The sequence below is a fragment of the Hemibagrus wyckioides genome, linkage group LG06, assembly GCF_019097595.1.
Source record: "Hemibagrus wyckioides isolate EC202008001 linkage group LG06, SWU_Hwy_1.0, whole genome shotgun sequence".
Lineage (NCBI taxonomy): Eukaryota > Metazoa > Chordata > Actinopteri > Siluriformes > Bagridae > Hemibagrus > Hemibagrus wyckioides.
The window spans coordinates 37,604,301-37,626,854 of record NC_080715.1 but is presented as its reverse complement, the minus strand read 5'-3'; the positions used below and the strand labels follow the sequence as shown (position 1 = coordinate 37,626,854).

The 22,554-nt window shown below is 42.5% G+C and overlaps 1 protein-coding gene across 3 annotated transcripts in view; it reads left to right on the top strand.

Annotated features, from left to right (window-relative positions):
- Positions 1-22,554, top strand: part of hmcn1 (hemicentin 1) — a 93,134-nt gene that overhangs the window by 42,948 nt on the left and 27,632 nt on the right. For all 3 annotated transcript variants that reach the window (XM_058393178.1, XM_058393177.1, XM_058393179.1), the window contains exons 22-55: positions 237-411; positions 1,119-1,246; positions 3,810-4,082; positions 4,850-4,945; positions 5,027-5,221; positions 5,328-5,458; positions 6,324-6,471; positions 7,152-7,278; positions 7,366-7,520; positions 7,968-8,246; positions 8,386-8,667; positions 9,290-9,398; positions 9,754-9,923; positions 10,169-10,323; positions 10,446-10,569; positions 10,656-10,757; positions 10,847-11,023; positions 11,122-11,273; positions 11,711-11,834; positions 12,242-12,417; positions 13,083-13,179; positions 14,042-14,164; positions 14,248-14,403; positions 14,849-15,130; positions 15,611-15,778; positions 17,700-17,813; positions 17,900-17,986; positions 18,382-18,573; positions 19,235-19,408; positions 19,599-19,712; positions 19,805-19,950; positions 20,039-20,189; positions 22,025-22,213; positions 22,420-22,533. In XM_058393178.1, the coding sequence (XP_058249161.1) occupies positions 237-411; positions 1,119-1,246; positions 3,810-4,082; positions 4,850-4,945; positions 5,027-5,221; positions 5,328-5,458; positions 6,324-6,471; positions 7,152-7,278; positions 7,366-7,520; positions 7,968-8,246; positions 8,386-8,667; positions 9,290-9,398; positions 9,754-9,923; positions 10,169-10,323; positions 10,446-10,569; positions 10,656-10,757; positions 10,847-11,023; positions 11,122-11,273; positions 11,711-11,834; positions 12,242-12,417; positions 13,083-13,179; positions 14,042-14,164; positions 14,248-14,403; positions 14,849-15,130; positions 15,611-15,778; positions 17,700-17,813; positions 17,900-17,986; positions 18,382-18,573; positions 19,235-19,408; positions 19,599-19,712; positions 19,805-19,950; positions 20,039-20,189; positions 22,025-22,213; positions 22,420-22,533 (5,385 nt within the window). The remainder of the gene's footprint in view (positions 1-236; positions 412-1,118; positions 1,247-3,809; positions 4,083-4,849; positions 4,946-5,026; positions 5,222-5,327; positions 5,459-6,323; positions 6,472-7,151; positions 7,279-7,365; positions 7,521-7,967; positions 8,247-8,385; positions 8,668-9,289; positions 9,399-9,753; positions 9,924-10,168; positions 10,324-10,445; positions 10,570-10,655; positions 10,758-10,846; positions 11,024-11,121; positions 11,274-11,710; positions 11,835-12,241; positions 12,418-13,082; positions 13,180-14,041; positions 14,165-14,247; positions 14,404-14,848; positions 15,131-15,610; positions 15,779-17,699; positions 17,814-17,899; positions 17,987-18,381; positions 18,574-19,234; positions 19,409-19,598; positions 19,713-19,804; positions 19,951-20,038; positions 20,190-22,024; positions 22,214-22,419; positions 22,534-22,554) is intronic.

Here is a 22,554-nt window from a genome sequence, read left to right as displayed (position 1 = left end):
TGTTACGGGAAACCGGCTTCATTTGCAGTTTGCTCAAAAAAATGTATAGGGGTGCCAATGATTATGAAATTGAGGAATTTCTTAGGACAAGTTTACTTTAATTAAAAGTTAGATTTAATTCATAGCTTTTCATCAGTTTTCCTGCACATATCTAACAATAATTCTGGGGGTGGGGGTGGATGGGTCTAGAGTTATTCTTTGTCTTTGGTTTTGTCATCATTTGTGTGTGTGTTCAGTGAGACCCAGGCTGAGTGGTGTTGGTGTTGGAGATCAGTCAGGATCCGGAGATGTGTTGGACATGTCGGTGACGGCGGGTGAGGACGTTACTCTCCCCTGTGAAGTGCAGAGTGTCCCACCTCCCATCATCACCTGGGCCAAAGACAAGCAGCTCATCTCCCCTTATTCACCCAGGTATACATGTACACACACGCACATCTGTACACCACACACACACACTGGCTGAGATTTCAGGTTACACTGTTTTTAGGGACTCTCTAAAGGGTTTGGGTGGTGTGTTGATGTTGAAATTTGAGATTAGCAGCGATATAGTCTTTCTATTTTTTCTCTCTTGATGTGTACAAGAAAGAAAGCTTGTCGTGTTTGTTAAAGAAAAACAAGAAAATATTTATAGAATCCCTTTTTGCATGTTTTGACCATATAGGACACGGTTTTAGATCCTGAAGTATCCTCTTCTTCTTGATATCGTCTCAGGGACCTTTTCCTCGTCACCACCATCCCCATCACCATATCAAAGAGAGTTTTTACTGTGGCATATGAGAATGGATTAGACCGAGTGCATTGATATGAACCTTGCAGATGGAGCTACTTTCCATGATCAGTTCAGTGATCCGTTACAGAAACTGAAAAACAAACAAACATGGCATTCCTAACATTCCTCACATCCCGAATCACAGATTAAAATGACACAGTAATCACTTTCCCCATCTTTCACCTCAGCTCACAAACTATAAGGAATTTTTAAAGGATTATATAGTGTTTTGTAGGTCATGTATGTAGCCTAAGTTCAGCATGGCTCTGACTGTACATGTGTCTACAATTATGTGTTGGCATTAATCTGCACATTAACTCCCCCCTGCCTCCCCCTTTCTGTGTGCCAGACACACTCAGCTGCCCTCAGGCTCAATGACGATCACAGAGACACGCGTGACAGACAGCGGCACATACCTGTGTGTGGCCACCAACATCGCCGGCAACTTCAGCCGGACCGTCAGACTCAGCGTCTACGGTAAGAGCGTCAGTGGTTACAGCGCTCACTTTTACATACCTTTACAGCTTCTTTAGCTTTGTATAATAATAGAGATAAAAATCACAGATTTAGCAGTCAAAGATTAGATTAGATAAACATCACCCAGACTTCCTCTGGATTCAGAGAGTTCTGCTCATCACTGGTGCTTATTTGACTCACTTGAGCCTTTCACGAGCAACTGACGCTCGCTGAATCTTTTGATACTATTCTGTGTAAAGTCTAAATACAGAAATTCTCCATTAAAGTAATCTTCAGACTGACTGCAAATATGGGCTCCATAGTGGCTTTTATGGGCCAAGGATTGCCAAGAGGGTGTTTGATTGACAATCACAGTTCATTTTGTTTGGTGTCATGTTTTCAGGTATGAAAATGTAAAGTCCTTACTCTAACCACAGATCGTTTGGAAAAGAATCATCTGGAAAATCCAGCTTTTATCTGATCCTCATAACCGCATTGTTATAGGTGTAAATACAACCGATTCCTTAATCCATGAGGGAAATGAAGCATCACAATGGCTTTGTTTTCAGGAGGACCGTTAATAAAAAATGACACACACACACGTCTTCCAGAAACCCTGCAGAATCCAACCGATCAGGTGACGACTTCGAAACTCGTGAAACGTTTCAGAATTTGTTCGCCATATGCATCAGATGGCTCTTCAGAGCCTGAAACTACGATCAAAGAAACCCAGATCCCGTTCTAATGTTTGATCGTTGAAGATTTATGATAATGTTTGAAGATTTGAAGATCTGCTTGAACAAGCAGTTATTTCCAAGTGCTAACAAGAGTGACACGCATTAGCCAAATCCACTAAGCGCTGAGGTATTTGCCCATCAGCGTACTCTAAGCAGCTGGGCTGAGATCACTCTGACCCAACAAACTTTGTGTGACACAAATCCACCCCTCACCGGGGGTAAAATCCACACTGCGTCCGTAAGACCAGTAGCATGAGACATCTGTAGTCTGAGAAATCTTTAGAGGCGATCAGGTTTCTGGCTTTGTTTTGGTTTGGGATTCTGCAGTGATTAGTCGCAGATGAGGCTTTGAGAAACGACCAAAGAGTGACTAAAGAATGGACTAATATATAATGAAGCGCAGAAGTAGTTTTAGTAGAAAATATTTGGCATGAACAAACCTAAACACAAAGGTAAGTAGCATAGGAGATCAGTAAAACTTATCGAGAATCTTTACTATACACGATCACATCCTTCTGAGCTGACAAAACGTCTCATTCAGGATCAGGAGAAAAAAATATCAAGGCCATTGGATGCATCATCAAAAGGTAGTGATCACTTCCTGACACTAGTCTGAGAGCTATGGGATACGATGGCACGAAGCAAGCAAACACCAACAAAGTTTAAATCTACAGAGGTATGAGATGAAGGTATGTAGATCATCCAAAGAACACCATAATTACCGTGAAGCATGGTGATGGGAGCATCATGCTTTGGAGCTGCTTCTTTAGAGCCGTAATTCCAGACAGAGGGGATAACAGATTAATTCAAAAATTCACAGAAAGCTGAAGAAGAACCTTGGCTGTAATAAACACAAAGTCACCGTTTTTTCGAGGCCACATGAAACAGAAAACCATCTGAGGTGATTCCCGTCTTTCTTTCTGGCTTCATCTGACATCAGCCTGCAGATTCAATAAACTGTTTATTACCCACTGTATACGCACATCCTCACGTACATGGACACTGCGATGAATCGCATTCCATGCATGGAAATAAACGTCTGCATGGATCCCTGTGTGTGTGTGTGTGTGTTTATGCATGCCTGACAAACGACGCCCCTGGTGATGCCTGTTAATCGCATCGCAAGCCGAATACGTAAACCATACATAAAGGTCCGGTGACGGTCGATTCAAGCGGTCAGCTACAGGTAACAGCTGACTTGCTGCTGCTCATAAAGCCGCCAGTCAGAATCAGATCCTGCTGAGCTTGGAGGTGTAGAATTTATTACACTGGCATAGCCGTAATTCCAAATGCCGTCCATCCTAAGGGATCTGCCTCAGATTTGTTCACTTATTCATTTCCTTAGACGTATATCGCTTTTATCATTCTAATGATTATAACAGTCAGAATTTTTTTTTCTCAGTGGAATTTCTACATTTTTTTTCCTCTTCCTGTGTAACCCCACGGTAAGTTAACAAGTGTTGCATCTAGGAGTGTTTTTTTGTTTCAAATCTAGTGATTCAGGAAAAGAAAAGCATTTTAAAAGCAAACGCAAAAGTGGTTCATATTGCTTAAGAACCGGCTTGTGGATTCACTCACACACACACACACACACACACACACTGTGTACGAAATTATGCTAAGAGTCACAGTGGTTTTATATTATAAATGAACTTACTTAATACTCAAATTCTTCCCTCACTAAGTTTGCTCTACACATTGTGACGTGATAATCGATTTTAAGCAATATTTGAAAATAAAAGACGGGTTTTTTTACAGTAAAGGAAAAATTCCTCTTTAAATCACGGCTCTGAATCAACATGTGAGCTTCAACGATAAATTCCACCCTAAGCTTTTTCCTTCCTCAGTGCCTCCACATATCCTGCCTGGTCCCCGTGTGATGAAGGTCCAGGTGGAGCACTCCATAGACCTGCCCTGCGTAGCACAGGGAGTCCCTCAGCCCTCGGTGATGTGGAAGAAGAATGGCACAACCCCGGTGGCAGACGGGGCTCGCTACAGCCTCTCCGCAGACGGAACTCTGACTGTCCGACAGGTGGCGCTAAGCGATGAGGGAGTTTACACGTGCGTGGCCACCAACGTCGCAGGACAGGACGAGGCTAGCGTCCAGCTGCAGGTACAAGGTGAGGAAGCTTCAGTGTCTGATAGTGGCTTGAGAAGTTAACGAGCATGACTTACATGATGCTTACCTTACAGTATCATGCGGTGTCTGAGGTTGGACCGAATCAATTCCAGTATCAGTATAAATGCATCCTTATTAGGATGTGTTGGGGTATGAAGATGAAATAAAATAAATTCTTCAGTCAATCTCCAACACGATATGTGACAGATGATTATTTTCCCGTGAAGGTAACCTATAGTTCAATAAATAAGCTGTGAGGAGCTTGCTCAATTTTCTTCTATCACACGTTCACGACATTTCGGCAGACGTCCTTTAAAGATCAGTTAATACATCAATACTGGTCATTTGGTCACGGTTTAAGGATACCGTTAGTCTAAAAAAAATACATTGAATTGGATGCAGTTTAAAGGAAGAATCCTGTGATTACACCAATTAGTGCAGTTTTCCACAGAGAAAAAAGAAGCATAAAACACTGCAGCAGTTTTGGCGTAAACCAGCTTCCTCATGGTTTTTTCTCAACTTGAGTGACTTGTTAATTTGAATTATTATTATTACTTATACAGTATTTGTAGTATATAGTGAGTTGCTTTAACCCATAAATCCTATGTACAGTGTTTACACTTTACACAAGTCTGGTGTTGGAATTGTCCAGCCATGCAGTCAATGCATTTTCACACGCATGTAACTGCCTATCGCTGCTAAATGATTGACTGAGTGAAAAACAGAGCTAAAGCTGTCGCGCACATGACATGTTGTCTGGTCCTGTAGTTCCCCCTGTAGTGGAAGTCTCTGAACCTCCTTTCAACAGTCCGCTGCAGGAGCGAGTGGCAAATCAGCGCATCGCTTTCCCCTGCCCAGCTAAAGGTAACTTCACGCTAGTCCACACACTCCACAGAGCACAGAGCTGCGTGTTTTCAGAATGTAACCTTCCCTGATTGAATACAGGTTTACCTCAGCCGGTGATTAAGTGGTTTAGGAACGGCCAGGAGCTGACGGGAAACGAACCCGGCGTGTCCATCTTGGAGGACGGCACTCTGCTCATCCTGGCGTCGGTGTCTCCTCTGGACAACGGCGAATACACCTGCACAGCCGCCAACGACGCTGGAAGCACCGAGAAGAAGTACCAACTCAAAGTCAACGGTAAATCAGACCATGTGATTTAGAAACAAGATCATTGGGGAAATGTATCATTGCAAAGAGCAGAAACAAGAGTCTCAGGCTTTCACTCTTAAATCGTCCTTTTCAGTGCCACCTGACGTGCGAGACGGAAGCGCGCTGTCCAACGTCTCCGTGGTGATGAACCAGCCCGCCAGTTTGGTGTGTGATGTCACCGGGACGCCTCCACCGGTCATCACGTGGTTCAAAGACGGCATACCGGTGTGTAACCTTCCACCGTTCTATAGGGACAGAGTGAGAAACTTCAGTGTATGCAATAAAAGCTGGAAAGCTTTATGGAAATATGACAAGTTAGGATATAAATGTATGTGGGATTCATTTTTTTCCCCCCAGTGTTTAACTGTAGCTCAGAGGTTTCCAGAGCAGACATTTCAATTTAATCCACATCCCTAACATTTTCTGAAAAATCTCCCTAGAGATCCTGAACTTAAAATTCCTTCTAAAAATAAAAGCTCTTTATAAGTGCGCACCATAAAAAATCCCACTAGGAAATTTCAAATCACAGTGAATCAGACGTTCCAGCGTCCAGATGCATATAGAAGCCTGACGTTGTTCCAGGCAGTGACTCATACCCCTGACTGTGAATTTGTACTTGTTTGTGTCCATGTTTTCTTTCTGAATATATGAAACATTATACTACTCTAAGCAGTTCTTAAGAGAAATATAGCCATGTAAAAAATTCCCAGAGTGAGAAAACGCCGTAAATAATAAAAGGGGTCTTTAAGTGCCATCATGAAACGAGAATTACTACATCATCAACTGAAAAGCTCATCTCTCATAAGACTTTTCGAGTCAGTAAATATGTTCAGGTTAAAATACATTTGTGATGTGTTTTATGATTGTTGTTTGCCACTGTGTTTTTGTGAAGCTGTTATGTCTTTTATTGGGAGAAACCATAATGTGATCACGTTTCAGCGACATTCAAGATCATATTAAAGAGGAATCCAGCGTAGTAGCAGCTGTACGACACAGAGAACGTTATCTGGATCTGATCTGTTAACGTGTTCATTATAAATGTAACTACACACGTTGTTCAGATGTGATTTTGTGCTCCCGCTTGGTTCAGGTGGTCGCCAGCAGTAACGTGCAGATCCTGCAGAGAGGGAAGATGCTGAGATTGGCCAAAGCCGCCACAGCAGACGCAGGCCGCTACAGCTGTAAAGCCATCAACGTCGCAGGAAGTACCGAGAAAACCTTTCATCTGGATGTCCTGGGTGAGTCCACACACTGGAGTTTAACAGAAACCGGATCTATTGTGTAATGTAGAGACTCTGTTGTTTGGTGTTTGGATCTGGTGATATAATCAAGTGGGTGAATTTGGCTTTTTTGAAATGTAAGCTGGGAAAAAAAAAGACTGAAATGAGTTCTTTATCTAAGCGTACAAATTGCAGTAAATGAAAGAAAAACTTATCTGACAACTATTACCCCCATAACCTCGCCCCTTTCCTTCACCCAACCCATCGCACTACAGGACTCCTAAATAAAAATATCTAAATAAACCAGGATAAAACAAAATAAATACATAAATAAACACCAAAAACATAGATATAATAATAATTACAGATGTAATATGATTAGATTTAATATCCAAAAATCTCTCGGACTGTAAATAAACACTGGTTTATGTTTAATAGAACTTTTATTCACCGCTGTAGCCCCGCCCCCTCATGCCTGGGAAATGCAGATCCAACGTAGGTGAAAAAGGCAGCATTAAAATTAGGCTTGAAGACACAATAATGTGTTGAATGTGCATCATGCCCTTTATTGTTTTTCACATCTGTAAGAGCCTTGTGGAATGTTTCCATCACATCCATTCAGCTAACTTCAGGTATACTGCTGATCCATTTAAAATATCCCCATGACACTGAATACGCTTTCCTGCTTACATTCCCAGTTCCTCCTAGCATCACTGGAAGCGGTGGATCACGTGACCTCTATGCCGTTCTGAATCAGGAGATCAGCTTGGAGTGCAAGGTCAAAGGTGTGCCCTTTCCCACAATCCAGTGGTACAAAGACAGGAAGTGAGTTGCCCCGTCAAATTTCCTCTAAACGTCATATTTCCGTGTCTGAACCCTGCACTCTTCCTGACTTTCCCTTCTTTCTTCTAGGCTGTTGTTTCTCGGAGACCCCAACGTCGAAGTGTCGGATCGTGGACAGGTGTTAAAAATAAAAAGCGCCCGATTAGGGGATCAGGCTCGCTACCAGTGTAGCGTCACCAACTCGGCAGGAAAACAGTCCAGAGACTTTAACCTCAGTGTTTATGGTGTGTGTTTATCTCTGTCTCAGGAACACAACACAATAATTTACTGTACACACTGCCTGGATACCAACATGATGCCAGCATACTTTATGGGAAGCAGCAAAAGAATAAATTCACAGGTTACTGAGGTAGTTAGACAGTATGACACGGGACAAATGATCTTATTGTATTAATAAAGACATTCATTTTTGTAAGAATCTTTGACTGTTGAAGTCGCAGTGCACCTATCTGTTTTATAATAGTGGAAGGAAATGAGGTAACAGCTAACGGAAATAAGTCCATTTATCCACTTGGTTTCAGTTTTCAGACACTGACTTAAGATTTTCTTCTATAATATCTAAAAGTAGGCTTTCTTGCTGAGGCATGTTGGTAATTATCCAGAACGAACTACTACAGAGCAAAATTGTGGAATCTGTAATTCCTAATTCTGATCTTGACTTTCCCTCCCAGTGCCACCCAGTATAAAGGGAGGGAACATGACCTCCGAGGTGACGGCTCTCCTGCACAACCCGGTCACTCTGGAGTGTGAGGTCCGCGGCGTGCCCCTCCCCGCCATCACCTGGTATAAGAACGGCGAGTCCATCCTGTCCAGCAGGCAGGCGCAGTACGTCGATCGAGGTCACTTCCTGAAGCTCTCACGTGTGCAGGTATCCGATGCTGGACGCTACACCTGCAGGGTGACCAGCGTGGCAGGAACGGCCGAAAAGGAATACGTGCTGGATGTCTATGGTGAGTGTTCTGGTTATTTCCTTCTTCTGACTTTTGCCTTGTTTCTCATCACATCATTGCCTTTGCCAATACTCGCTCGTACCGTGTGTTATCATATATATCACAGTGGAACCCACTGAGACTTTTTTATCCTCTCCAGTTCCTCCGTCCATTGCTGGAGGTGTAGACGGACCTGTGGAGAAGAATGTGGTGGTCAGTAAAACTCTGGTGCTGGAGTGCGAGGCAGCCGGTCACCCCCCACCCTCGCTCACCTGGCTGAAGGACGGATCTCCCGTGAAAGCCGGAGAAAACCTGCGGCTTCTAGAGCAGGGACGCAAGATGGAGATCGTCAACGCCGTTCCCTCGGATTCCGGCCTGTACGTCTGCGTTGCGACCAGCATCGCAGGCGAGATGGAGATCAAGTACGATGTTGCTGTTTTAGGTACGCAAGTTTTCATTCACATACGAAGAATGGAAGATTAATTGAAAAATCTGTTCCAGGGAGAATTCCTCTACACTTTATTAAATTGCTACAGCAGTCATTAATAAACATATGAATCTGCAACAGTTGACAGGCTGACACAATCTGGAAGCCCCTCCCCTTCATCCCATTTCCAATCTCACACACCTAATCTCACATCTCTTGATTTTTCCTTGAACGATGCTGTAAATATAGAATTCAGATCACTATATGAGCTGAACTATGCATTATTATTATAATTATTATCATCTGGGTTGCCATGTTTTAGCTTTTACACCCATAGGCCACATTTTACCGAGCTGTCCATTCTTTTTATGCATCACTTTATTCTCTTCCCTGCGAAATAGTGTAAACTTTTTACAAAACCTGTTCATTAATCATCTGAGCAGCTACCATACTCGGACCTCTGCTATCAGTCAGATCAGATTTCTGTCACGTCACATGAAGTGTGATCTATGGAATCGTTGGTGATTATTATTATCACCGTTTGTATTTGTTATATGGTATTTGTTGGTGATTATTATTATCACGGTTGAAGAGGAAAAACAATGTAACACAAGCTGGTTTTGTTCTTGTGTTTCAGTGCCACCTGTTGTGGACGGAGCAGATAAGGTTACAGACGCTACTGTCATCATTAATAATGTTCTCGAACTCGAGTGTCACACCACTGGAACACCTCCACCAACCATCACGTAAGAACACACACACACACGTATGTATATAACACATGCACATTTCAGTTTTGTAGAATATTTATTCTCTATTAGTCGACCAGTGAGGAAAAGAGGAAGTAGAAAAGTGTGAAAGTATGTGATTTGGGGCACACCTTGAGTATGCTCAGCATGGAAGATCATATCCAGGGACAACAAAAACACATTAAATGAGACAGGAATTTCTTCAGGATTCAGCTAGGCTGTGGAACACCTAACACACTCTCACACAAGCACACAAACCTAATGGTTTGGCTTTTCTCAGACCCTTAAATATATAAAACTCAATCACCAGACACAGCTCACTGTTCGTCTCTCTGTCTTTGTCTCATTGTAGATGGCTGAAGGACGGCGAAGCAGTGAGGCAGGGAGACGGCGTGAGAATTTTGGCGAACGGCCGTCGACTGGTCATCTCACGCGCCCAGGTCTCAGACACGGCGCTCTTCCAGTGTGTGGCTTCAAATGAAGCAGGAGAGCAGGAGAGAGATTTTAAAGTAGCAGTTCACGGTAAGAAAAAGGGGACTGTGACCAAGTTTGGTCCATTTTAATAGAATATTTGTTTGTAATCTGTGTGTTTGGTGTTTTGGTTGCTGCTGTCGAACGGCAAGCATGCAGGAAGAGGTGTGTATACATCACATCCGTTTACAGTATACAGTACTGTATACAAATTTACACAATTCTGATACAGTTTGAAGACCAGTAACTGTGATCTAATCTAGTTCAGTTAATTATGGTGGGAATTTCTTTTTCAGTTCCCCCATCAATCCGTTCTACCGGTTCTGCTGAGCGCTCAGTGGTGCTACACAATCCGGTGAGTCTTCAGTGTGTGGTCAGTGGCGTTCCTGCTCCCAGCATTACCTGGCTCAAAGATGGCCGTCCTGTTGACACCACACAGGTCTTACTGAAGGTACATCACACAGTTAATTTTAGTAGAATCTAGATTGTGTATATAATGTATAAATTTGTATCATCAGTATACATTTATTGGACCTCTCTCTCTCTCTCTCTCACTCTTTTGCTGAAATAAAGCTGGAATCTGGAGGCAGAGTTCTGCATATTAAAGAAGCCAGAGCAGAAGATGCAGGCAAATACACCTGCGTGGCAACCAACGCTGCAGGAGAAGCGCAGCAGAACATTCGCCTCAGTGTACACGGTACAACACATGTTATAAGACCACCGTAAATCTTAAATACACACATTTATTATTTATCATCGGATAATTTTTTTTCTGTTCCACAGAGCCTCCTGTCATCCAATTTGCTGGAGAAACTGTCAATCAAACCATCCTGGCTGGATACCAGATCCAGCTACAGTGTAAAGCCACAGGAAGCCCTGTACCAGGTCCATTTTTATTATTATCACATCACATGTTTTGTTCGTTCAGTTTAAAGGTCAAGTTGAGGTCAGTGTTGCTGTTTTGCTAACCACAGCCGTGACGTGGTATAAGGACAGTCGGCCTCTGACCAGCGCAGCGGGAGTGAGCATCCTGAACCGAGGGCAGGTGCTGGAGATCAACCGTGCTCAGGTGTCGGACGCCGGGCTCTACAAGTGTGTGGCGGTCAACGTGGCCGGCACAGCGGAGCTCACACTCGGCCTGCAAGTTTATGGTATGATATTTGCAGGTTTGATTTGGATTCTTTTTACAGAAATCTCTGAATATGATGAGTGCTGTGCGTATTCACATGCTGCTCTTCTGCCCTGTCAGTGCCACCTTCCATCTCCAGTAAAGGTGGGATGGTGACAGTGGTGGTGAACGATGCTATCAGGCTGGAGTGTGAAGCCTCAGGTCTGCCTGCTCCCAGTCTCACGTGGCTCAAAGAGGGCAGCCCCGTGTCCAGCTCCTCCAATGGCATCCAGGTAAATTACCTCTACTGAGACTATCAGCCACAGTGGACGCGTCTAAGAGCCCTGGTCAATACGGAGCCCAGATTTGAAGCTTGGTGCACACAACATGAAACATTATGAGCCAGAGAATGTAAAGAATCTGAAATAAGTATTCAGAAAGTATTCAGTTTCTCATGATGGCTTTAAAAAAGCTTTCACTGCTGGACATTGAATCTCTGAGCTTGTTAAAGTGCTGGACCTTGGATTTCCAGGAGAAAAACAAAATATAAGCCATTCATCTCATGTAACTCTGAATGGAGGTTAAAGAGAGAGTAACCTATGCTCTCTCTTTTTATTTTATTTTTTTACGATGTTCTGCTTTCCCTTCCATTTACTACTTTATCTACCTCTCTAGTGCAACACACACTAATCTAATTCATCTTTATGTGTTTGTGTGTGTGTGTGTGTAGGTGCTGGCAGGAGGCAGGGTACTGTCATTCAGAAGTGCTCAGGTAAGCGATGCAGGCCGGTACACCTGTGTGGCAGTGAATGCAGGCGGAGAGCAGCAGAGAGAGTATGATCTGCATGTCTACGGTGAGCTTCTTCGTCTTCTTCTTCCTCTTCATGTTCTTCTTTCCGTTCTTGATAATTATAATATGATTATGAAGGAATATCAATATCCTGCTTAGTTATTTCACAACGCACTTGTCAGAGATATTTGATTCATGCGATATTTATAAAATCTTAAAAAAAATTATTCATATCATATCATTCATATCTGGAAGCAGGTTTTTCTTTTTATCATTAATTTGTTTTTTTGTATACATTACACAAAAGTATTATTTTACTGAGGTCTATTTTTTAAATGCAGTACATATATTTATATTTTGGTAAAAATTACCTGAAATATCATGATATGATCTATCGTGTCAAATCTCCCACCCTTACATACTTTCTGATATCGTAGACATCATGTCTGTATGTGGCTGTTTTTGCTTTAGTGCCTCCCAACATCATGGGTGAAGAAGTGAACAGCACGGTGCTGATTGGCCGACCAGTGGAGCTGCGTTGCCAGAGCGACGCCATTCCCCCACCCACTCTGAGCTGGCGTAAAGACGGACGGCCGCTTTACAGGAAACCGGGACTGAGTGTGTCTGAGGATGGCAGCGTGCTACAGGTCCTACAAGTTCTGATCTCTGAGCTACACTTTAAACATAGTACTTGTTATTCCTTCATACAGATTGTTAATGAAACTCTATATTGCCAAAAGTTTTGGGACGTCTGCCTTTACATGCACATGAATGTAATATGGAGTTGGCCCACCCTTTGCAGCTATAACAGCTTCAAATCTTCTGGGAAGGATTTCCACAAGGTTTAGGAGTGTGTTTATGGGAATTTTTGACCATTCCACTAGAAGTGCATTTGTCAGGTCAGGCACTGATGTTGGACGAGAAGGTCTGGCTCACATTCTCCGCTCTAATTCATCACAAAGGTGTTCTATCAGGTTGAGGTCAGGACTCAGTGCAGGCCAGTCAAGGTCCTCCACAAGAACTCACTCATCCATGTCTTTATGGACCTTGCATTGAGCACTGGTGTGCAGTCATGTTGGAACAGGAAGGGGTCATCCCCAAACTGTTCCCACAAAGTTGGAAGCATGAAATTGTCCAAAATGTCTTGGTATGCTGAAGCATTAAGAGTTCCTTTCACTGGAACTAAGGGGCCTAGCCCAACCCCTGAAAAACACCTGAATTCAATGATTTTGAGGGGTGTCCCAAAACTTTTGGCAATATAGTGTATTTAAGTATAAATTTCTGACTAGTTTTTGTTGCTTTGTGTGTGCAGATTACGAGCGCTCAGATACAGGACACGGGCAGGTACACATGTGAAGCCACGAACATAGCAGGAAAAACTGAGAAGAACTACAACCTTAATGTGTGGGGTGAGTCTCACTATACACACTGCTGAGTGGCTAATACTGTAAATTATAGGTGCAGAATGATTAATAAAATAAAAAGGAATTTAAAAAAAGTTTGCTCAACATAGAAACAGTTACTTAATCATGATTCGGCAATTAGAAAAATACATTATAAATGATGTGCATTTTCTTTTGTAGAGCTCATTATTAGTTTATTTCTTTGATGACCAACTATATTTGAGTAATTATTGAAAAAAATGGATAAAACTAGCATTTTTGAAGATTTGTGATAAACCTGCTATAGACCTTTTATAAACCTGCTAAAAAATCGATGATAAACCTATTATAAACTTGTTATAAACTTGTTATAAACCTGCTAGAAACCAAAGTGAGCCCAGAATCAGTCCTGGGTTCAAATTCAAGTATTCCAACCAAGTGAAAAAAAAAACCCAAAACGTAATATAAATACAATTCCACAATCAGTCGAGAAAAATGAAAAAAAAAGGAAAGAGATGGTCATGGCTATCATAGCTTTTTTTATTCTTTGCAGTTTTAATGTTTTTCTAGGCTGAGTTGTCAGTGTGTGCTGTGACTGATATTACAGTAAAAGCATGAATTAGTAGCCTATGGTGTAATTTTGAGGAAATATTTCCAGTCCCTAATTTTAGCTGATCACGTTTAATCATGTTTAAACATATGATTTATTATACAGCCCTGCCGATGGTGTATGTACAGATGGGACCGTAGCATTTATCTATTAGCCAGATTGCACCTTTGCGTGTGTGTGTGGATTTATGTGAGATTGTGGGGGTTTAAACTACAGCGACTGATAGATACAGAGAGTGTGAACATAGTAAAGATCCGTCTCTCTGTTTCACTCATTCAGTCCCGCCGAGTATCCGTGGCTCTGATGAAGTGTCTCCTCTGACCGTGACTGTGGGAGGCCTCGTTACTTTGGTCTGCGAGTCGAGCGGGATTCCTCCTCCCAGCCTGACGTGGAAGAAAAATGGTAAGATCATCATCATCATTTCAACTTTTTCTTGGCATTCTGTATGATGCAATTTTTTTTAATATATATATATCTGCATGTAGGCTCGGAGCTGAAGACGGACTCGCGGGTGCGTGTGTTATCCGGAGGACGTCAGCTGCAGATCTCCAGTGCAGAGAGGACCGACGCCGCGTCCTACACATGCCAGGCGTCCAGCGTAACCGGAACTGCTGTCAAGGAGTACAGCCTGCAAGTCTATGGTACCCCACAGCAGAGACTCGTCTGATTTTTTTTTTTTTCCTTTCATATTCCTAGTCATGCAAACATAAAGGAGCCAAGCCTCTAGGGGGGTCAAAAGAGGTCAAACATACAGAGCAAATGAATTAGGAAACCATATTTTTAATTACAGTCGTCTTTGGGTCGTAATTAAACGAGGAAAAAAAGCTCTGTTCTTGCAGCCTGGGGGCAAAATAGAGCAATAAACTCAGGGCCATAAACTCAAAACAAAATGTGGTAATGATGTCATTCTTCTAGTGTAATAAAAGCTGTATGTCTCTTTCTAGAAGAAGTAAATTAGTAGTTTTGAAAACAGCAAGATAATTACACTCTAGTGCTAAAATCTGCTTTACATAATTACCTGAAAAATCTGAGCAGGATGTTAGAGTCAGTATACAGTGTAATCTTTTGATTTCCTTCTCCCTCTAGTTCGTCCCTCCATCAGCTCATCAGGCAGCGGAACAGGTGACGTGACGGCGGTACGAGGAGGAGACGTCACCCTGCAGTGTGAAGCCGACGGCGTGCCCAGGCCTGCTATCACCTGGCTGAAAGACGGCAGACCCCTGGGAAGCGGCTCGGGAGTCGAGATCCTCAGCGACGGCCGACTCGTCCGCATCAGAGACGCTCAGGTGGTCCACACCGGACGTTACACCTGCATCGCCGTCAACGTGGCCGGACAGGACGAGAGCAAACATGATGTCACTGTTCACGGTGAGAACAAAACCCTGGTTTTTCAATATATTATATCACCTCACCTACAAAATAAATCTGTAGAAAAAAATCCAGGAAGTGGCTTCAGTGTGCTTAAATATTTAGTGATGTCGATTTCTCAAATTTTATTTTAATATTTAAAAAAAAAATTTAAACAAAAATCAAGGCTTTTATTTTATTTATTTTTTCACAACATAGAGAAAAGAATATAAATAAATTAATTAATGAATAATTTAATTAACATAAACCAAACAAGCAGATTAATAAAAATAATTAAATAAATTATATAAATAAATTAAAAGTTAAAAAAAAATGTTTTTTAAATGTTTTTATGGTTAAAAAAAAGGCAGTTAATTGGTAGTTATACCTGTTATGAATAATACAAGCACTGATTTAATGGATCAGATCCATTAATTAAAACATTTTTTTAAATCTATTTTTTTTTTTCATATCTGCATATGATGTTGTTTGTGTTTGTAGTTCCTGCGAGCATTATCGGGAACACACAAGGGACCGAGAACGTGAGTGTGGTGGTGAGAAATCCAGTGGCGCTCACGTGCGAGGCTTCGGGAATCCCTCTACCCGTCATCACCTGGCTGAAAGACGGACGTCCGATCAGCGTGTCCGGCTCTGTCCGGGTCATCTCAGGTATCCTCTGCTGTTTCTAACCTTTTTTTTTTTTTTTTTAGTAGGATCAGTCCAAGCTTTGTGGCGTCTGTGTGCTAGCTTGCAGTCAGAGTCTAGCCAGGCGTTATAAATCATTCATCACAGCTTGGAAAGAGAGCGTGATTACGAGAGGCCAAATTCAACAGTATGAAAAGGAAAATGGAAAAGATAAACAGTGGCGCAGGAGTTATTATGTTTGGATATAAGACAGATATAAAAAAAATGTATAAAAATCAGGGTTCTGTGCTGATCCAGACATCATAAAGCACACAGGATTAAAAGGATGCAGTAAGTCAGGCTCTGAAGCTCCACATGCTACAGCCAGGTCACACGGTGCTCAGTAAACTGCACGTATATGGACGAACCGATGGGACGTTTTTGTAAGACTCAACAAGCTGATCCATTGCGAGAGCTTCTGCTGAGCTTGTTTTCTCAGGTGATTCTCCTTGACGCTGATAATTAGTCGTTTTACAGCGAGAGTGATTTGCGTGGGCAGGTTGAGCTGCTTGTTTAAACAGCTGTCTTGTCAAACTCTCCTGAATCCCACGAAACAATCGGGACATTGATGTGGATTGTTGCTTGTCTGAGACAGAATAAAACAGAGTGAACTGTTTCAGGTGGAACGTATTTATTTTTTTGACACAGCTTCTGCTGAAACGTGAGATTTAAGATTTCGTTCTTTGTCCCTGTGGAATTAAAAGGCAGCTTCTCTTGTATACATTGCTATCTAGACGATAACGATATACGCTCAAACTCCAAGAATTTGAGGGGAAAAAACATGGATTTCTCCATGCTCGTTTGTTAGCAACAGCAGTGAACTGTTGAGTCAGTGTGTGTGTGTGTGTGTGTGTGTGTGTGTGTGTGGAGTCAGTGTGTGTGTGGAGTCAGTGTGTGTGGAGTTAGTGTGTGTGTGTGGAGTCAGTGTCTCTGTGTGTGTGTGTATGTGTGTGGAGTCAGTGTGTGTGGAGTCATTGTGTGTGTGTGTGGAGTCATTGTATGTGTGTGTGGAGTCATTGTGTGTGGAGTCATTGTATGTGTGTGTGGAGTCAGTGTGTGTGTAGAGTCAGTGTGTGTGTGTGTGGAGTCAGTGTGTGTAGAGTCAGTGTGCATGTGTGTAGTCAGTGTGCATGTGTGTAGTCAGTGTGTGTGTAGAGTCAGTGTGTGTGTGTATGTAGTGTCAGTGTGTGTAGACTCTGTGTGTGTGTGTAGTCAGTGTGTGTAGAGTCAGTGTGTATGTAGTGTCAGTGTGTGTAGAGTCTGTGTGTGTGTGTAGTCAGTGTGTGTAGAGTCAGTGTGTATGTAGTGTCAGTGTGTGTAGAGTCTGTGTGCGTGTGTGGAGTCAGTGTGTGTGTAGAGTCAGTGTTATAATACAGTGTAATATATTTAAAGGTAAGCAGTGCTGCTTTATGTACTGATTGCGGGAGCAGCCATGCTGATTTATTGTCACTTGCTGAACTCAGGGGTTGAGTTCCAACTTGAGCCCACATAGCAGACGGGTCTGGGGCAGGTCTGGCATTAAGCCGGCACTGCTGGCTGAGTTCTGGCATGGCAAGTGGTATGTCAACCAGATGCGGACCAGGTCTGGCAGTGATGGCACTGTTTATATGATGGCATGCCAGATGTGGCCCGGTTATGGTTTGGTTTATGTGGTGTGGCCCAGTGCTGGCCCTGTGCTGGCCCATGTCTGGCCCCCTTCTGGCAAACCAGACATGGGCCACCAAAGGGCCGTCATTCTTTGTGGTATGTGGGCCGAGTGTAAGGGCATTGTATGGGCCAGATCTGGGCCAGACCTATTTTGCTATCTGGGAGGCAGTTTTCTTTGTTTGGTTGGAAATTATTATGTTATGAGTTCTGAGTGTAATTGAAGGTCAGAAGCTGACATGTTTTACATGTGGTTGCTCAGGTGGACGGAGTCTGCGCTTGATGCATACCACAGCGGAGGACGCTGGAAGATACACCTGCATCGTTTCCAATGCTGCCGGAGAGGGCAGGAAAAACTTTGACCTGGACGTACTGGGTAACTAGACACACTGCAGGATGTTTGTTTACAGTTAGGAAGCACTGGTATGACTTTTTTAAATTTGCCCATTTCTTTCTGATCAGTACCTCCGAGCATCATGAATCAGGGCGGGATACAGGACGTGAGGGTGAAGGAGGGGCAAAACATCACTCTGACCTGTGAGGTCACCGGTATGTCAGTGTTTAATATATCAAAGAGTCACACTGATGCAATTTAGCAATGGTAGATGTAATAAACATGTCCCTGAATAAGATTTAATCTAACTAAAAGATGCAAAAAATCAGATTTTTTTACACAGTGAACATGTCTGAAAATCACTTACATCATGCAAATGATATAAATTATGAATGCTGATTATTGTGCCACCTGAAGAAGAGTAAATATCCTGTGTATCCTCTTCAATCTTACACTCCGCCCCCTTGCTGTACTCCACCCCCTCTGACTTTTCACCATGGAAACTGCGATGTGCAGTCAGACATAATTCGGGAATAATTCGTTGTGGGATAAGTGGACATGTAGCTCTTTCTATATTACTCCCATACTGACCTCTGCTTTTGCTGCTCAGGGAACCCAGTGCCTGAGATCACCTGGTTAAAGGACGGCCAGTCCGTGTTGGGCGAAGAGCGTCTGCAGGTGATGTCACATGGCCGATTCCTTCATATAACTCACGCTCAAGTGGTCGACACGGGCAGGTACAGCTGCCTGGCTTCCAACAGCGCCGGAGATCGCAGCGCTCACTTTAATCTCAACGTCCTAGGTATGTGTGTGTGTGTGTGTGTTTAGAATAGTGTTTATATAGTATGTATGTCCTACATCATGTTAGTAAACACTAACATATTTAACTGAAAAGAGTAAAGTATGCATTCATTTAGAGCATACTCCGATCAAACATAACATTATGACCACTGAGAGGTGAATTAAATAACACTGATGATCTCCTCATCATGACACCTGTTAGTGGGTGGGATATATTAGGCAGCAAGTAAAGGTCAGGGCTGTTTTGGCAGCAAAAGGGGGACCAACACAATATTAGGCAGGTGGTCATAATGTTATGCCTGATCAGTGTATCTATGAAACATTCTTTTTTTTTTCTATGGTGTATTCAGTATAAATTTATATTTTTGCTATTTTTTTTCTTAAGCTGCTATAAGTAAAATAGTTAAACAAACATGAAATCTGTAGGGTTTAAATTGAAACCATTTTTGAATTCATAATTTGGTGTTTTAAAGCCAAATTGTAGTCTCTAGCAAATAAAAAGAAAATTAATAAAAACCATTGAAAAAAGGTAAATGTATGAAATGTAAAAAAATAAATAACGTACATGTTGGTATATTATATAGAATATGATATACTTACTAAATGCATAGTTTATATGTAGTATGTAAACATTTGACCGTTGAAGTGTTTCTGTGTCGCAGTTACTCCCACCATCACCGGCTCTGGTCCGGAAGGATCTTCTGAGGAGGTGACTGTGACTCTGAACAGCCCCACATCTCTGGTGTGTGAAGCTCAGTCCTACCCCCCAGCCATCATCACCTGGCTCAAAGATGGCACACCTTTCGAGTCCAGCCGTAACGTCCGAGTTCTTCCAGGTACTGAATCCCAGCAATACCCTACTACAGCACTGTTCCTTACAGAATGCTTTAAGAGCCGGATGGAAACTCACAGATGTTTGTAGCAACACCACGACATTTGCCACAGAGAAATAAAGGTGTATTGAACAAGATAGATGAATATTTATTAATAATATGATGATGTAAATGGCGATGATTTTCCCCACAGGTGGACGCACCCTTCAGATCCTGAACGCACAAGAAGAGGATGCTGGGAGATACACGTGTGTGGCCACCAACGAGGCTGGGGAGACACTGAAGAACTACGAGGTCAAAGTGTTCAGTGAGTACGAAAGTTAAAGTTAAGGCGTTTTGACCAGGGTGCTGCCGTTAAGCAGCGTGATTTAAAACCATGAGTGTTTTTCCTTTTTGTAGTTCCCCCTGTTATCAGTAAGGACAACATCCAAGGAGAAGGTTTCGCTCCAAAAGAGATCAAAATTAAAGTCAACAACACGCTGACGCTCGAGTGTGAAGCCCAGGCGATCCCAGTCCCGACTCTACACTGGTACAAGGATGGCCAGGTCAAACACACACACAGTAAATTATCACTCGTGACAAGATCTCATGTTTAAGTTTGATGATCTTTCTCAACAGTCTTTCTCTTTTCAGATCCTTAAAGCAGATGGGCGCATTACCGTGACACCTAATGGTCGAATAGTCCAGATAAAGCAGGCTCAGGTGTCTGACACGGGCCGCTACACCTGCGTCGCTACCAACATCGCAGGCGAGGATGAAAAGGACTTTGATGTAAATATACAAGGTGAACAGGGCTTCACACACTTCACATTATTCTAGTGCTTTGTTTCCCAAATTAACTCAACATGGTGTATTACAAAAGCAGCATGGATCCGTCTAGTGGTTCAGTTCTTTCTTTGCACCGAGGTTAAAGCAGGGAAACATTTTACCATTTGACTCAAAGTTCCTGCCAAGACTTTGAGTTTGAATTGTCATAAACTATACCAAAAAGCAATTTTATGAGCATAGAACTATAATTAGCTTTTGGTAAAAAGTCTTCAGTGAGCCCATCGACATCTTCAGCAAGGTCAAGGGTTTAAAGTAGAGGTGTGTATTCATTAGGATAAGACTATACTGTGTATTCTGCTTGTGTGATGCATTTACTGATTTCATTTATTCATCAGTGACTCTTCTTACTACTCAGTCAGTCAAACAGTGCTTTAAATGACTAATTTGGATATATTTTGATAAATAGCACCAATATAACCAAGGAACAGTGAGCTGTTTGGCTAAGAAGAAGATGCAATGAGCTGTCCACACAGTTGTCTGGACAGTAAAACAAACAGACAAATAGATAGACGGTAATATTTTTTTTGAAATGCAACATTCATGTGAAATTATTAATTAAGAACTTTGAGTAGAAACCCCTCCTCCCACTTTGGTTCTGCCCACCAACCATCTCTCTTCCTCTATCACAAGTTGACAAGGCTAACATGTGACACAAGAAATGAATTTTTTTTTTTTTATTCAAACTGCTGCCCCTGCTGCATCACAGGGCTGCGTAACACACTTGGAGGAAAGCGTGATCTGCCCTCTTCCACATACACAAGCTCACAGATGGCCATGATTAGCTAATGTTGCTGTGATCCATCCAAAGCACAGCCAACATGCTGTCTCCATAGACAATATGTCCACTCTGAGCCCAGAACACTGCGTTTCTTCTCCTTTTTTTTGGCATGTGACACTTGTGTTCTAAAATAAAAGGTGAAATAAAATCTATCGATGAACTAATGTTCCAAAAATGCTGGACATGTCATGTCATGGTTGAGAAGTCTACACAACTGTAGTTTTTACAGTTTAATAATCCAAGTAGACAGTTCCAAAACATGGATCAATAAAAAAAAAGTGGTCAGGTGAGAAGAGAATCCATTAATGTCCAAAAACCTGGAAAAAATCAGGTGCAAAAGTTTGTGTATGAACGTTTTTTTTTTTTTTATTAACAGTGAGTGTGTGTGACTACGTAACTAGTGACAGGAATGAACTTCTTAAACTGTGAACATGGTGGTTTGTAGAGTCGGGGATTGTAGGTTATGGCAGCATTATGAGCACTGAGAGATGAAGTGAATAAGAATGATGATCTCCTCATCATGGCACCTGTTAGTAGGTGGGATATATTAGGCAGCAAGTGAACATTTTGTCCTCAAAGTTGATGTGTTAGAAGCAGGAAAAATGGACAGGCGTAAAGATTTGGGCGAGTTTGACCAGAAGGGACAAATTGTGATGTCTAGACCACTGGATCAGAGCATCTCCAGAGCTCTTGTGGGGTGTTCCCGGTCTGCAGTGGTCAGTATCTATCAAAAGTGGTCCAAGGAAGGAACAGTGGTGAACTGGCGACAGGGTCATGGGCGGCCAAGGCTCATTGATGCATGTGGGGAGCGAAGGCTGGCCCCTGTGATCCGATCCGACGAGCTACTGTTGCTGAAGAAGTTATTGCTGGTTCTGATAGAAAGGTATCAGAATACACAGTGCATGATGGTTCAGGGCTGTTCTGGCAGCAAAAGGGAGACCAACACAATATTAGGCAGCAGGTCATAATGTTATGCCTTGTCGGTATATATATCTATATTTCTTTTCTCTCAGTTCCTCCTAGTTTCCAGAAAAATGGCGACTCAGGCTCCGGTATCGTGTCCGCTGGTGAGGTGAAGGATGTCATTCTGAACAACCCCATCTCTCTGTACTGCGAGACCAACGCTGTGCCGCCTCCCACTCTCACCTGGTACAAAGACGGCCAGCCGCTCACCTCCAGCAGCAGAGTGCTTATCTTACCCGGTATGTACACTTTACCTGATCACCAGGTCTTCAATGTAACAATTTGCTAGCTTTTTTCTTATTCAATCCTCGATTCTAATTGGCCAGAAAGTTGATTCATTTTGTCTAAACAGTTTTGACGAAACATACACAGTGTATTCATTTGCATGTTTAAATACTTGTTTAATTTTGCGTGTATGTGTGTTACTTTTGTTCTTCACACACAGGTGGTAGAGTGCTACAGATCCCCCGAGCTCAAACCGAGGACTCGGGAAGATATACATGCGTGGCTATCAACGAGGCTGGAGAAGATTCAGTCCAGTACGACGTTAGAGTCTTGTGTACGTACTTCTCAAAACTAG